This window comes from Cutaneotrichosporon oleaginosum, assembly GCF_008065305.1.
Source record: "Cutaneotrichosporon oleaginosum strain ATCC 20508 chromosome Unknown ATCC20508_contig05, whole genome shotgun sequence".
NCBI classification, from domain to species: domain Eukaryota; kingdom Fungi; phylum Basidiomycota; class Tremellomycetes; order Trichosporonales; family Trichosporonaceae; genus Cutaneotrichosporon; species Cutaneotrichosporon oleaginosum.
Genome location: NW_027072174.1, coordinates 501,079 through 516,157, shown reverse-complemented (window position 1 = coordinate 516,157; position 15,079 = coordinate 501,079). Strand labels below are relative to the sequence as shown.

General features: G+C 60.1%; 7 protein-coding genes across 7 annotated transcripts; 3 read left to right on the top strand and 4 right to left on the bottom strand.

The window, feature by feature from the left end:
• Positions 1-322: 322 nt before the first annotated feature.
• On the bottom strand, positions 323-1,397 carry COLE_05729 (uncharacterized protein; the record flags this gene model as incomplete). The annotated part of the gene is made up of 3 exons (XM_018422633.2): positions 323-845; positions 1,018-1,220; positions 1,251-1,397. 3 exons carry the CDS (start codon positions 1,395-1,397, stop codon positions 323-325), a joined length of 873 nt encoding a protein of 290 aa, XP_018280353.2.
• Positions 1,398-1,967: 570 nt separating this feature from the next.
• Positions 1,968-4,015, bottom strand: COLE_05728 (uncharacterized protein; the record flags this gene model as incomplete). The annotated part of the gene is made up of 7 exons (XM_018422634.2): positions 1,968-2,203; positions 2,249-3,062; positions 3,112-3,387; positions 3,470-3,561; positions 3,624-3,755; positions 3,850-3,906; positions 3,943-4,015. 7 exons carry the CDS (start codon positions 4,013-4,015, stop codon positions 1,968-1,970), a joined length of 1,680 nt encoding a protein of 559 aa, XP_018280354.1.
• Positions 4,016-4,766: 751 nt separating this feature from the next.
• On the top strand, positions 4,767-5,491 carry COLE_05727 (uncharacterized protein; the record flags this gene model as incomplete). The annotated part of the gene is made up of 4 exons (XM_018425261.1): positions 4,767-4,802; positions 4,858-5,076; positions 5,116-5,387; positions 5,428-5,491. 4 exons carry the CDS (start codon positions 4,767-4,769, stop codon positions 5,489-5,491), a joined length of 591 nt encoding a protein of 196 aa, XP_018280355.1.
• Positions 5,492-6,089: 598 nt separating this feature from the next.
• COLE_05726 (uncharacterized protein) lies at positions 6,090-7,071 on the top strand (the record flags this gene model as incomplete). Its single annotated transcript, XM_018422635.2, has 2 exons — positions 6,090-6,139; positions 6,171-7,071. 2 exons carry the CDS (start codon positions 6,090-6,092, stop codon positions 7,069-7,071), a joined length of 951 nt encoding a protein of 316 aa, XP_018280356.1.
• A 615-nt stretch (positions 7,072-7,686) lies between these two features.
• Positions 7,687-10,935, top strand: COLE_05725 (uncharacterized protein; the record flags this gene model as incomplete). The annotated part of the gene is made up of 1 exon (XM_018426526.2): positions 7,687-10,935. One exon carries the CDS (start codon positions 7,687-7,689, stop codon positions 10,933-10,935), a length of 3,249 nt encoding a protein of 1,082 aa, XP_018280357.1.
• A 510-nt stretch (positions 10,936-11,445) lies between these two features.
• COLE_05724 (uncharacterized protein) lies at positions 11,446-13,407 on the bottom strand (the record flags this gene model as incomplete). Its single annotated transcript, XM_018422636.2, has 1 exon — positions 11,446-13,407. One exon carries the CDS (start codon positions 13,405-13,407, stop codon positions 11,446-11,448), a length of 1,962 nt encoding a protein of 653 aa, XP_018280358.1.
• Positions 13,408-13,885: 478 nt separating this feature from the next.
• On the bottom strand, positions 13,886-14,458 carry COLE_05723 (uncharacterized protein; the record flags this gene model as incomplete). Its single annotated transcript, XM_018427147.2, has 1 exon — positions 13,886-14,458. The coding sequence occupies one exon, from the start codon at positions 14,456-14,458 to the stop codon at positions 13,886-13,888; it is 573 nt and encodes a 190-aa protein (XP_018280359.1).
• Positions 14,459-15,079: the final 621 nt, after the last annotated feature.

Genomic DNA, 15,079 nt, shown 5'->3' with positions numbered 1-15,079 from the left:
CGCGGGTGCGACGGCAATGCCGCGGGCGCACCTACACAGTCATCAAATTTCAGCACCTCGGTGGCTCGGCGGTGATAGCTCTGTCACCGAGAGCGAGGCGGCGCAGCCGATCCTGCCGAGCTAGCACTGTCCTCCGCTCCAGTGTTGTGAGGATCTCGCACGCGCCCATCAGCACGCGCGCCTGCAGGACAGTCACCCGCACAGAACGCCGCTGCAGAGCCAATTCAGCCCCCCTCGTGATCACTCGTTGTACAGCACATGTAGCACCATCCGTCAAGTTGTTGTCACTCGTCCTCACGTAAAAAGTCCATCTCGACGTACATCACTCGCTCAACCCCCAGCGCCACAACCACTCCGCCGTCCGGCCAACCATATCGGGTGTGACGACGTGCCCATAGTCCGGCTGGATGTGGCGCACGATGTGCCCCGCCGGCGCCTGCGCCTGGATGCGGGGGAACCACTCGTGGCCGAGCGAGTAGTTGATCACGCGGTCCACGCCCCCGTGCAGGCACAGGATCTTGGCGTCGGCATACACGCCCGGCTCGCTCGGTGTGAAGAAGTACTCCGCGACAGCGGGGGGCACGATCGCCGCCGCGCCATACCGGTCTGTGCGGTTCAGGAAGTCGCCGAGCGTCTCGCTCGGCGTGCTGATGATCGGCACGGCGACTTTGATGCGCGGGTCTTCGCGCACTAGCCGCCAGGTGATGTGGCCGCCGAGGCTGATCCCTACGCTCATGAAGTCTGTAACGTTGCGTTCCGCATGAGGGAACAGGAACGAGGGCAAGAGCTCCATTACAAGTTGCTGGTCTTGCTTGCCGCCCTTGATCTGGGTCGCCATGTGAATTCTGAAGTCAGCTCGAGTTATGGTCAACGGCAGCAATCCAGAACTACGCAGGACAGCATTGAGCTGGCCAGCAATAGTATATCTGCACTCGAGAAGAACAAAGCAGATTCACAGCAAGCAACCTCAAACGTCGCACACCAGCACGAAACAAACCACCACAAACCTCCACTCACAATCGCTTCGGGTTGTTCTCAAACCTCAGCCCGTCTTTATTATTCCGCCTCTGTCCGTGATTCCGCTGATCCAGTGTCACAACGAGCAGATCATGCGTCTTGCGCCGCCCGCTTTCGCGCTCGAGCCTTGCGACCTCGCCGATAATCCCGCTCGCCATAAGATCGAGCTGCGACGCCTTGTTCGCCCACCCGTGCCCGACGATCTGCGTCAGCCATATCGCAGCCACACCCACCGCCATGGAAATCGGAAGCGTGCTCCCCGCGATCTCGTCCAGCCCGAACACGTGCACGTAGAGATCCAGCATGCCCACGGTGTGCTTCGACGCCGGCGGGTGCCCCAGGTGCAGATTGTCAAAGTCCATCGCGTGCGCAGGGTCCATGTAGTGCGCTTTGCGCGCTTCCGATGCCGTCACGCCCTTGTCTGTCATTGTGGGCTCGTTGCTCATCTGTTGAGGGGGAGTGTATGATGGAGAGGTCGTTGAGCAACGGCTGCTGTGCAAGAAGTAGGACGAGAAGGGCCGTGGTGGTGGACATTCCCGCCGGCCATAGCCGATACCCGGATTGCTTGCGAGCCGGTGCCACCGACCGAGCGCTCAACGACACCGAGGTGGGCAACGCCGAAAGAATCATTGCTCGCTGTCAAGAATCATACGGGCGCGCAATGGAGTGATAGCGCGAGGCGCGAGGTCTCGCATCGCTAATGCCGTGCCGATAAGAACTCTGCGGGGCCCAGTGGCGCCTCGCTCACCACCCTGCACCCCACACCGCGGGCCTGAGCAAAGAACACAAAGACGCAACGCACGCAACACACACATAACGCAAACGCCTATGCATGGCTTAACACAACGTACACAGTACACACCACCGCTCTGACACATAGTGCCTTCGCAACCTAACCCAGACCTCATGATCTGTTTCTACGATTCTACCAGCGACCTATCGCTAGAGCTCTAGAGAAAGCGGCTTTCCTCCTCTGCGGCCTTATCCTCTGCCTTCTCGCCGGGCACGCCCCCCGCCGCGTAGCGCTGCACGCCGTCGCGGCTGCTCCCGCGCATCGTGCCGTCGAGGCTGTCCGACTCGCGGTCCTTGTCGCGGCCGCCGGGGATGACGTCGTGCACGGGCTCGTCGATGAGCGCCTCGTGCGCGGGCCAGATTTTGTTGATTGGGATGTACACCAGGAACACGACTGCACGTTAGCTTTGCCTGAGGTTGTGTTAGCGCTGTAGCTCACTGAAGTAGGCGACAAGGTTCGAGACCATGTACAGGTACTTGATGTTGCCGATGTAGATCTTCGGGTTGATGGCGTGCACCATGCCGGGGAGGTTGGGGGCGACGGCGACGGCGAGCGCGACGTACGCGCGCCAGTTCCAGCCCTTGGCGTACCGGTAGATGCCGCGGGGGCGGTACAGCTCGTAGATGTCGAGCTTCTGGCCCTTGACGAGGTAGAAATCGAGGACCATGAGGAACGCGATGGGCGCCAGGACGATCGAGTACGAGGCCATGAACGTCAGGAAGTTGGCGGCCGAGTCGAGCACCTTCCAAGGAACAAAGCCCCAGACGCCAATGGTAATGGCGATGAACTGGCCGCGGCGAATGTTCACATACTTGGGCGCAAGCGAGCAGATGTCGTTCGCAGCAGAGATCGAGTTGGCTGTGATGTTCGTCGTCACGTTCGACAGCGCCCAGGTAAGCGCGCCGAGGAACATGGCGGCGCGGCCGCCCGGAGACGTGTCCCACTTGGCGAGAATGTCGTACGGCTGGTACAGCTCCTCGTTGTACACCGCGTACGCGCAGGTGGCGGAAATCGCCGCGAAGATCGACACGAGAGTGTTGATAAGAGGGAAAGCGAACAGCTGGATCCAGTTGGAGCGCGGGCTCTTGCAGTAACGCGAAAAGTCACCAATGTTGACGGAGAGGGTAGCCCAAGTACCCTGTACAGCGGTGACGGAGGTCATGAACGCAATGAAGCGGGCGGCGCCGCTGGGGACGCGGTTACGGCCGGAGCGGAGGAGAGGGCCAGCCTCGGGGCCGGCGATCTTGACAGCCTGAGAATTAGCTACCGCCGCACGACCCGCGCGATCGCGTGGGACTTACCCAGATGAGAGTTCCGATCGCGACGATAGGAACAATCATGGCCTTGATGTTGAACACCCACTTCAGCTTGCTAGGGTGGATGAAAATGAAGGGGAGCTGGAGAAGCCAGAAGAGGAAGAAGGAGAGGAAGTCGGACGACGTCGCACCCTGGCTCGTCGGCACGCTGTTGGGGAAGCGCTTGTACTGGGGCCAGATGGCGGCGATCATCAGAGTCACGAACTGGCCGCCCGACCACGAGTTGATCGAGAGCCAGAAGCACGCGATAACGCAGCGCGACTGCTGTCAGCATGGTCCACAGACCATATTGCCGCGCGGCATGTTCCTTCCGCGGCCGCTCAAGCTATCGCTATATACTCACAAAGACGACGAACTTGCTGCCCCAGTAGCCGAAGGTCGCGCGCGTAGTGACTGCAAAGGGCGTGTGCACTGTCGCACCGATGATACCGTTGGCTGCGGAGTCAGCCACAGCGCAATGTTGGCGTCCCTGGGCTAAAATTTGGACAAAGACGTACCGGTGATGACGACCGCAACGAAGACGGAACCAAGGAAGACGGCGAGACACGATTCCCACCAAGTGAGGCCGAGAGTGACAAAGGAGGCAACGGTGGCCCACGAGGCCGGGTACATGAGATCACAAGCCCAGTCTGGTTCACGTCAGCCGATGGCTCGGGGGCATGTGCGGCGTGGCTCGACGCCATGCCGGGCATGCCATCGCGCCACGCCGGTCCCAATACCCACAGGTGAAGAAGGTGACGCTGGTCCAGGTGCGGTGCTCGTCGGGCGACGGGTCCATGTCTGCCTGTTAGCGCGGCAGCGAGCATGTCGACGTGCCCTTGTTGGACCAGACATTGTCGGGCGCGATGCACGAGTCCTCCTTTGGAAGGACCCAGGAAAACTTATTCATGGCGGGCGGAGGATGGCGGCGGACGGAGGGATAGAGAGCGCGAGCACGGCTCAGAAGCGCTACTTTTAAGAGAGTGAAGTGTCGAGTGGTCAACTATCTGCCCGAGCAGAGCGATAGCGCGATAGCGATGGATGTTATCTGTGAGACGCAAGAATTTGTGGTCTCGTGCGTGCATGCAGCATCAGCCAATTTCTTGGTCTTCGCCCTGGCCCTGACTGCACGAGACATCGTTAAATGCACGGAATGGCCGGGGCCTTGGGTCTGATGCGAAAAACCTCCTGCCGCGGCTGTCATGGGCGGCCGTTTGCTCACGCGATGCGCCTGTGCAAGGAAGTTGAGGTGCTGTGGCGGCGTGAGGGCTGAGGGTCTGCATGATGGCACCGCATGGGGACTTGCCGCCTTGAGGCAGCAAGCAGTTAAGCACAGCCCAGGGATAATTTGGGTGCCTTGAGTTCATTTCCCGTAGTTTGTTCGATTATGCGATTGGCAGATGTCATGTGCCACTCGTCCGGCGGAAGCAAATGAGATGCGTTTGACTTTTATCTCAACGCCTGATAACGTGCCGGTTTGATTCCGCCCTTCCCATGCCCCACATGACATTATATTTGAGTCACGTGTGGGTGCTTGACCTCCACTTGCAACGTTCGGACGTTCCGATGACCCGTGTCCACAAGTGCAATCTCTCTCATCAGCACTGAAACTCCTGCGTCACAGCATTCTGTACCACTGTTGCTCTCCTCTCCATCTCACAATGAAGGTCCTTCTACTCGCTGGCGACTTCATCGAGGTGGGTGGCCCGCACGCAGACACCGCGATCCATCAGTATCCAGTTCTGACCCCAGGACTACGAGCTTTACGCTCCCCTCCAGGCGCTCGAGATGCTCGGCATCGATGTCCACATCGTCTGCCCAGACAAGAAGGTCGGCGAGGACATCCAGACTGCCCTTCATATCCTTGAGCCTGGGCGCCAGACCTACTCCGAGAGGCCGGGTCACCCATTTGACATCACGCACGACTTCGCTGAGGAGACGAAGAGCTTGGACAAGTACGCCGGCCTGATTGTGAGTCTCAGCGCTTGACATGCTCGCCGCTTATTGTAGGTTCCCGGCGGCCGCTTCCCCGAATACCAGCGTTACAACAAGCGTGTTCTTGACGTTATCCGTTTCTTCATGGAGAAGAACAAGCCCGTTGCCGCCCTTTGCCACGGTCTGCAGTTGCTTGCGGCCGCCGGCGTGCTCAAGGGTCGCTCGTGCTCGGCGTTCCCGATGTGCCAGCTTGACGTCGAAGCTGGCGGCGGCAAGTATGTCGACTACGAGGCCTTCTCCAAGAACGCCTATGTCGACAGCAACCTGGTGTCCGCCCCTGCTTACCCGTGAGTATATGAAGACATTAGGGACTGGCACTGAACCCAGTGCGATTGGCGTGTGGCTGAAGGAGTTCATCAAGCTCCTGGGTGTCAAGGTCCAGGTGCCTTGAGGGATAGAGTGCGATGAAGAGCGATGCTTGGAAAAGCATGCGGACATGGCAGGTGGACATGGCGCGCGGGGCGAGATGGGAACGTTCACTCGATGCTGGTCGGATTCAGTATCAGGCATAACTTACCGCAAGTGGTTGTGTCGCGGGGAGGTCCATCATTCTGGGAATACCAGGCCTCGCCAGGTCCGACAACGCCGGTCCGCGCCGCGGACGAGGGCCTTGGTCCTGTGGCCGTCATGCCCCGTCGAGCCGGTGCTTCACCTTTGTTCACGCCATCACATTCACAATTCTTGTCCGCACACACTACTGTGTAATCACACAGTGTTCTCACTTGCTCCGCAGCACTTCGCACGGTATAGCGCCTATCCCGCTGCACAGCGATCCCACTGTTTCGCACTGTGAAGAGCAGCATGGCCTGGTATATTCCCTCACTTACCCATTTCTCATCATCGCTGAGTTTTTTCATTCATCGCTTCACGCCAAGGATGGACCTCCTGCAGGAAGTGCTCCTCCTCCAGCCTTACCCCGGAGGCGCGCCGTATCTAGAGCTGACGCTTGAGTGAGTCAAACTCTCGCAGCTGCTAACGATAGGCGTGTCATGACGGACCTTCGCGAGCCCCACTTTGCTCTGACGGAGGCAAACCTGGCGTGAGCCCAGCGTGGATCCCGCTAATCATAGTGCGCATACCGGTGCCCCCCTCCCTCCACGTCCGTGGGACCCGGCCGACGCCGCCGTCTTCCAACGCGTGCGCCAGTCTATCAACAACGTGCCCATCGACGGATGGTACGAGAACGTGGTCTACCGGCGCTCGAGCAGCGAGATATCATTGCTTGATCCGGAAGAGCTGTACGCTTTGGAAGGCATTGACAACCGCGCGCTCCAGAATCCGGTCCAGCCTCCCTCGACTCACGCGGGCACGCCAAGCCACCGCTCCACTCCTAACGGCGAGGCGGCCTCTCCCGCCGGCTCCGCGGGCATCGTCATCTCCCCCGTACCCTCAATGGACGATCTAGCCGCGCCGCCTGGGTATTTCGCCGTGCCACACGCCCCCACACTGGCGGAATCCGCTGTGCTCGAGCAGCTTGTGGAACTGCGGGCCCGCGCCGAAATGGCCGAGGCCCGCGCCCGCTACTTTGAAATCGCGCTAACTCGAGTCGGACTGGCGCTGGAGGCCGAGCGTGCCCGTGTCCATGAGGTTAGATCGACTATCGCGGAGGCTGGAGACGATGCGGGCGGACTTGGGCGGCTCGTGCGCCGGCGCTGCAGTAGGGTCAGATCAATCATCGCAGAAGCCGGAGACGATGTGGGCGGAATCAATGAGCCCGGCTGGTCGACGTACTCGCCGCGGTCGACTTCGTCGTTGAATTCGGCAGCGGCTCCGGCTCGTGCTGACGTCGACGGCATGGTGAACCACGCGCCGGCGGCAGACGTCGTGGCCCGCGCGTGGAACTTCCTCGTGCTGCAGCCTGACTCACGTCCCAGAAGTGCTGAGGAAGCACGCGAGGGCATGGCCCGCATCAGACAGCTCTACGCTCCAACTCACTCTCGTCCTGCCAAACGCCCCCGCGGCTCTAACTAATGCAGAGCCCCGTCTGTATCGGCTAGCAGGCCATGGGCTCGCCCTACTCCTTACCTACGCTTCATGAATATGCAAATGTGGACCATACAGACCTATCTGCACGACAATGAGAGCGACAAGTATCCTCCCTGAAACGCCCGCTAACAACACCATCACTAGTGATGACAACGAATCTCTGGCAGTTGCCGACGGACCCGGCGCGTCCACAGTGATAGCCAGTCCATCATCTTGTGAGTTGCATCGCCGACGTGATTCCAGGTCAACCGGTGCCGGATGCAGCTGATGACTGTGAATGAGCCTCTCCCCGCCGAGGCCACTGGTGACAGACAATGGGCTGGTATCTCCGATGCCATCAGCCATCACTCGCCTCGCCTCGGCCCATTGTCGCTCCCCGCCTGCGGTGCAGACACAATGCACGCTGGCCATCACTGACCGGCGATGGTGTAGCCTCGCCGCTGGCTCCGCTCCGAAAGAGTTGCAACACGATTGGGAGACCATTGCACCTCGCAAAGCATAAATAGCGGCGCGAAACGCTCGTCAACTCCACCCAGCAACAATCTCCAGCGACAGCACACCCAGCCTTCCCAACAGCCTCCTACACACAACTCACCGGCCATGGACGAACCGACCGAACCGGGTGACCGTCGCAACGACTCGCCCCCGACCCCGCACGACTTCGACCCTCGTGCTTACGCGCCGGACGATGATAAGGACTCCCCCGCGTCGACTCCTCCCCCCAGAGTCCCGCACCCTTCCGCTTCTTTGCCCATGGACCCCTACGCATACGTGTCGGATGACGACAAGGACGCCCCGGCGCCGCGTGTTCGCCGCAGACCGTCCCGCCTTTTCCCCTTCCAGCCGGTCGTACCCCTTGGGTACGTCTCGGAGAATGACGAGCGTCCCAAAGACGCGACGCTTGGCGTCACCGCCGAGAAGACCGACGAGGAGAACAAGGGCGAGAACAACGACGACGAGGACGAGGACGAGAACGACGGCGAGGACCACGATGAGAACCAGAACGACGACGAAAATGACGACGAGCCAGGAGCGCTGTCCGATGCGCATGAAGAGAACGCGGAGGAGAACGGGGGCGCCGACGATCCTGATGGTAATTTCAACGAGTCTGTCGACAACAACGGCAATGCGGGCAATGAGAGACCTGAGTGCCATGATCGCCCACCCCATACCGGCCTACCCATCAACGGTGTCCCTCACTTTGATGCACCCAGCCAGCAACGGTACCAACCGACCGTCGCCAACTCATGGCGAGAGGATTGGTACTACAGCACTCTCTTCGAACTTTTCGAGCAGTACTTTCGCCTCCGCGCCCGACTGCCCAACATTTTGCCTCATTTGCAGCCCGTTGCGCCGCCATCCACCTTCATGCAAACCACCCCCGTTCCCGGTGCCGGTGGCCGGCTGTGTTATAACATGGCCGCACGCGAAACATTGATGGACGCTATCATCAGCCGGGTGGCGGACATGGGTATGGACCTCCTCCACACCATCGAGAAGGTCGCCACTCGCACTCGTGTCGACCCAGACGATGGAGACCCGTTCGGTCACCCTTACACCCACGCCCCCCAGAGCCGCCCATGGGGGGATATTCCGACGGCGCTCTTGCAAGACCCTCGGGCCGCTCCGGAGGAGCCGTCCGATGATCATGAAGTGCGCTCGCTTTCCCCAAGCCAAGACACTTCGCAGACCGTCGTCAATGGTGTCGGCGGGCAGCCACTTCGCCCGGCTCATCCTATGCCTGATGGGGAGCGTTTTGTCATCCAACGTGTGATTCCTTGGCTTGATTCCATTGAATGGCCAGACGATCCTGTGGTTGAGGAGTGGGCGCGAAAGCTTCAGTGGGCGTTTCTCCAAGGCCAAAAGGTGCACTTTGAACGCCTGCTATACCAACTGGAGGTTGGTTTGGGCGACAATCTTCGACCTCACGGCATCGGTCTGCGGCGACTCTGGGAGGAGTTCGTCAAGCACAACAGTCCTTCCGCCGAGAACAACCTTCCACTCCCGCCTGTGGAACATGGTCCGCCTCGAACCGCCAACCCTTTCCGTTCCGATACCCACCCTCGAAACTCGAGCCCGCAGCACGATCTCGACTTTTCAAACGAACACCACCACCACCGGCACCGGCGCACCCCTCTTCCTGAGCTTCGGGAAGAGCCCGAATCAGATGAGTGGGAAGGAGAGGCTTGGTCTGAGCCTCGAGCGCACGCGAACGGGTCTGCCGGAGGTGCGGAGGGGAGGTCCACCGAAATGCAGCTGGTGTATTATCCAAACAGGCCGAGGCCCGCGACACGGCCTATCCGCGACGATCCGCCAGACGAAGGGGAGCCTCCGCTACTTCATACAACCACTGGCACCATTCCCACCGCTCCTAATAGCCCTACTTGGCAGCCAGCAAGCCACGGCGCAAGCGAGGAGACTGCATCGCGCAATGACTCTGCATCCCCACCGATTCCCCGCTACTTCGAGTACACTCATGCGGACGAAAACAGGCGCCCCGAGCTCTCGGGAAGCACACAGCAGCCCTACGCCGAGCCTGAGACGGCACCGTCGCAGCACGAAGCCCGCCCGCGTACTGCAAGAGGCACCTTCACCTACGGCACCTCGTCCGTCCAGCAAATGCCGCCAGCTTCCACACGTCACACCACACCCGCGCCCCAGAATGGCCGCACTTATGAGGAAGTACCAGCGGACTCAGAGCAGCCTTCACCGAAACGGACGTGGTGGGACCCCCGCACACCCAGTGCACGCTCGCCAATTCGCACAAACAGGACGCCTCCTCCACTTCCAAGGAGGGCGATTGCCACCGGCCGGAACGGCTCTCCACGACTTGTCACGATCCGCCCTGTCAGCGAGATTGGGCCTGAAGCTGCACAGGCGCGCGAGGCGAAGCGGAAGCGCTCACCCTCTACTGAGGTGGACGAGCCTCTCGCCAAGCGCCCATCTACGCAGGCCAACCGTCCCGAGCCGCTGTGGCGAGCGACTGGTCCTCGCGAACGGGCCTCTTCCATCGCTCCAAGCGCCAATGGACGTAGGGCCAATGGACGTAGGCGCAATGGACGTAGCGGCAGCCGCAACCCGGCAACTTGGGAACCGCCTCTGCGCATCAAGCTAGAGCCGGTGGAGGAGCATCCTCCTCCGCTGCGCCGCCGCAGCCCCATCCCCCTTCCCAGCGAACACGAGGCAAGCGACGAGTCCAGCCCCGAGCCCAGTCCCAGCAAAGCGGCCAGGGGGAAGCGCAAAGCCCCCTCTAGCGATGAGGACATCAAACCGGACGTGAGCGAGCTAAGTGAGCCCGATGCGCCCGTCCAACCCCGCCGGTTCTGGCGCGTGAGCGGCGCGCCGACCCCGCCCGCCATGGGAACGCCGTCCAGCGATCGCCCCATTGCCAGCATTCCTTCCGCGCGCCGTTCACCCAGCACTGTCGTCCTGCCCGGCACGATCCGCGATGTGCACCGACAGACGCGACCGCCCGTCTCTTGGCGACCATCTGCACCAGCGGGGCCGTCCGACAGGTCGGCCCGCTCTCGTGCCCAGTCTCCCGAGCCACCGGCTCAGCTAGCACCCATTCCTGCCAGTCCTGCCAGTCCTCCAAAGCGCCGCGCATCCATGCGCCTTCTGGAGCGCGAGGCAAAGCGACAGCGAACTGCGACGCTGGCACTTGCGCCAGTGCCTGAGACTGCGGCTGGGCGGAGTGGTCCTCGTCGGAGGCTCAGCTTTCTGGACAAGTTGCCAGCCATGTTGGGAGGAAAGAAGGGCACCAAGAAGGACAAGAAGGAGGACAACAAAGATGATAAGAAGGCCGACAAGAAGGGGACAAAGAAGGGAGCGAAGGACAAGGGCAAGTAGTGTTTCTCCAGACCGGAGTTGTTTGGCTGACCGCTGGACGGCGGCCCTGTTTGTACGAGACTGAGACATAGAGAATGTAGTGCATTGGATCTGACCTAAGGTCAAGGTGCCTGGCGATTGATTGAGGTGCAAAGTAGTTCGACTCAAACACAAGACTCGCACGCGTGCAATGCAAGTAACAGCCCACAGGCGGGGCCAACGCGAGGACCAGAACTCATGAAGCCACAAAGGACAGATAGAGTCCTCCCTCCTCACACAGCTCGTCGCTAATTGCTACCTTACTTAACAACCGCATCGTGAAGATGGCACATGCATGGTGAAATGTGAAGATGGCACATGCATGGTGAAATGTAGCAAGTGATCCTATGCATAACATGAGTGAGTCATGCGCTCCTGCCTGTTCGCTCTGAGGTATACTTCTATCGATGGTGAGAGTGGATACTCAGGTGCAGCCCGATCTTGGTCGAAACTTCCAGTTGCATGTGTCGTCCACTCCTCCTCACTCGCCACCTAAAACGGGATGCGAAGTTTGCGTGCCAAGCGGCGCATAGACCCCTCCTTCTTGATTCTCTGTCCCGCCTCCGAGATCGTGTCCACCACAGTTAGCGAGCTCATGTCGCTCGACCGCGACATGATGCGGGTCATCCCAGCCGCTGCGGTAGCGGCGCATTGAGGGCACTGACCCGCAAACTCAGTGCACTGCGTGCACCGCCCGTGGTGTTCCGACTCGCTTGACGTCCGAGCCTCGGCCGTGAGACTGGAAAAGCGTGACAGGAGCGGACGGATGATCAGAGTGCTGGAGGTCCGCTTTGCTTTCTCAGCCTGGTCGACCTTGCGTTTCTTCTCGACTGGCCGCTGGCCCCGAAGCTGGTTGATGTTGGTTTTGCTCATCTCGCGCCTCGCCCTCTTCTTCCTGCGGAGTCCCGTCATGGCGCCAAAGCCATGGAAGAGCTTATCCTTGTGCGGCGGCCCGCTAGGCGCAGCATCCTGCGCGTCCATGGAATTGGCGGTGTGTGGCACATGTTCAGTGAGTTCTGTAGGGCTTGGAATGTCATCCACAAAGCTGAGTCCCAGGGCAGAGCAACCATTGTCAGTTTGCTCACTCTCGATTGGGAGCGGGCTTGTGCTCTTCGAGGATGAGTCGGGCTGCAACACGACCTTGAGAGCAGCCGACTGCCTGTTGGGTGTGGTGGACTCGTTCGCAACGGAGGGGGCGGGGCTGGCAAAGCAGCTACCGCCAGTGGTTGGCGCAGCGGCTGCCTCACTGCGAGCGAGTGCGTTGAGAGCGGAGGTGTAAAGAACAGCCAGGTCCGGGGTATCGTGGGGGGCGGCGATGTGGTGGTCGGACATGTTGTTGAGAGTAGAGACGTGTTTGTCGTCGGTGAAGAGTATGCGCTCATCTGTGATGTCGCCACCAGAAGCCACCTTAGAGCCGTCATCGCTAGACATCACGATGTCGGTGGACGCATCCGGGGCGCCCTCAGTACAGTGTCCCGTATCCTTAGGACTAGTACTTCTCCTCGGAGGCGGAGGCGGAGGGTAGCAATAGATTTCGCCATCGAGAGTATATGTGTCGATGATGTCGTGGTCCTCGTACACAGTTTCCACGTCCGAAACCGTGTGAATGGACTCGAGGTCGTCAAGGCTGATTGTTGCACAATCCAGGTCAGAGGTATGCGCGTCGACCAAGTCACCCTGCTGCACGGCAAGTTCCTCGAGCGATGCTTCAGAGGACACGGAAGAAGAGCAGGGATTGAACAGCTCAATGTCGTAAGGTTCGTGCGGGACATTGCCATCGTCCTCCTGTGCAGGCGCATCGAAGGCATTCTCGCCGACTAGCATGGGCGAGTCGCGTCGCGCAGGAAAGTCGACTGGCGAGTAGCGTGGCGCTGAAAAGTCAACTGGCGCAGGAGAGTCAGCCCTCTCAAGGATGAGTGGTGGCTCAGGAACCCGGTCGCGTTCAAGGTAAGGAAATCCGAGGCGGATGTGTGCCGGAGCGACGTCTGCCCCAGGTATGGCGCCGAGGACATGCGCGAGGTCATGCAGCATGTCGCTCAGAGCTTGCGCATTCTTCTGGATCGTATCGATTTGCTCAGCAGGCGGGCGGTCTGTCGGAAGTGTCTCCCGATGCCTCTTCCCGACGTGGAGGGATACGTGACCGAAGCGAATGAAGATGTTATAGAGTCGGTCACAGCCCTCCTTAAGGGTCTTGTCAAGGCTCTGGACCTGCAGTCCAGTCACGTGTGGATAGGGCTTAGAGAGAAGCGGAAGATTACCGCGAGGGATGATGTCGAGGCCGGGCGGCAGAAACTCGGGCGCGGGACAACGAGGAGTGATGCTGAGGCCGGGGGGTGGGAAGCCGGGCGGCAAACCACGAGGGGTGATGTTGAGTCCTGGAGGCAGAAACTCGGCAGGAGAGTGACCAGAGGCCCTCACCGGGTCGTGGTCTCCTAGAGTGATGGATGGGGGCATGTTGAACTAGGCCTGGGGTGAGCAACTAGCCGAGAAAGGACGTACGCAGTGGCTAAGTGTGAATGGGAGCACTTGAAAAGCCGGGCGGGGGTTGGCTGCGGTCAGCCGTGTCGAAGATGGCGGCTTCTGCGACGTACGATGTAGTTATGAAGTGGGCGAACGATGCAAGACCCAACGGATAATGGGAAAGAGATGAGAATGAAGATGAAGAGATGAGAATGAAATGAGAGGTTTGGGGGGTGAGTGATCTTAAGTAGTGGGCTGCGAGGACTGAGAGCTGACTCAATGTTTGTTGACCATGTTTGTGAGTCTACAACTCATGTCTCACCTCCGTGAGCAATTCAATCAGCCCGCCCTTTCACCTTCGCTCGCATGCCGGAGATCATTCGCCGCACCGCCGCTGCCAAAACGGAATCAATCGATGGCGCAGTGGTTAAAAAGCACACGCGTCTCTAAGCCAAAGCATAGCCGCGGCAGATTAGAGCGCACGGCCAATGTCGTCACCATACTTGCGGACAATGCGCTCGCGGCTGGGGTTGGTGATGGGCTGTTGCGCAGCTGGTTGAGCGATGGATGGCATGAAGTTTCGGTCCCAAGTGTGGGCCGCGCGGCGGCGCGCATTCGGCGGAGCTTGAGCGGCCGATTGGCGGTTGGTTGCAGTCAGGTTGTGCCATGGCGAGTTGCGCGGAGGAATCGGAGGAGGAACTGGAGTAGGACATGACGAAGGAGGGGCTAAAGAAGAAGATGACGAAAGAGGGGGGGCGTAATGGGGACCGAGGAAGCGATGATCGACCTCAACAGAGGCAGGTAAGTCCGGCTCCAAAGGCGAGGCGGTAGCTCGGAGTGACGACGACCGCTCCGGGAGCTCGACGGCAGTGAGAGTGAGCTGGAGACCGGGTGTCGTCCGCGTTGAGGGGCTCTGCGCCGGAGGTGTAACCATAATGTGTGGGATGGCGATACTCTGGTTCAGAAAGGAGATGCCCTGATGACTAGCCCCGCGAGCAATTCCACGAGAGATGCGATTGAGGCGTTGCGCTGCACTCTTCGTCATCTGGCGTGAGTTGGGGCGACGACAGTCTGCACCTTGTAGTTATGTGGGGATGATATGGCAGCCCGCTTCAGACCGGGCCAGGGTAGCATCGGCCCAGCAAGCGAGGTACGGGCACGACTGGCGAGGAGCAGCGGGCGGAGGTGCGGTCGTTGAGGGCGACTCGGGGACGGCGAGCGAGGCTTGGGAGAGCTTGGAACACGCATGGTGAATGAAGGAAGATGAAATTGGAGAGAGAGGATATCGATACCGCATGTTGTGCATGTTGGAAGCTGCACATCAGAGGCTGGCTGCGGCCGCAACAGGGGATGGGCGGGAATCTGTTATTAGGAGGGAGTCAGTCAATGCGAGTGATGAGCACGATGCGCGCGGTGAGCAGTGATGTGCCGAGGATACCAGATGATCGCGACAAGACGTGAAAGCGAGCAAGAAGAGCAAAAGATACAGAGAGACGTTGCCCACGTTGACACGTTTTGTCTTCTGGGAGTTGACGGTATGCAGTAGGCCCGAGCTTTGGGGGGAAGGAAGGGTAAGGCCCCCATAGGAAGTACATACATACACAACGGTTGGCCATTCGCTCCCGTAGAGATCATCGGGCGTGTAGCTCAGTTGGTAGAGCGTGTC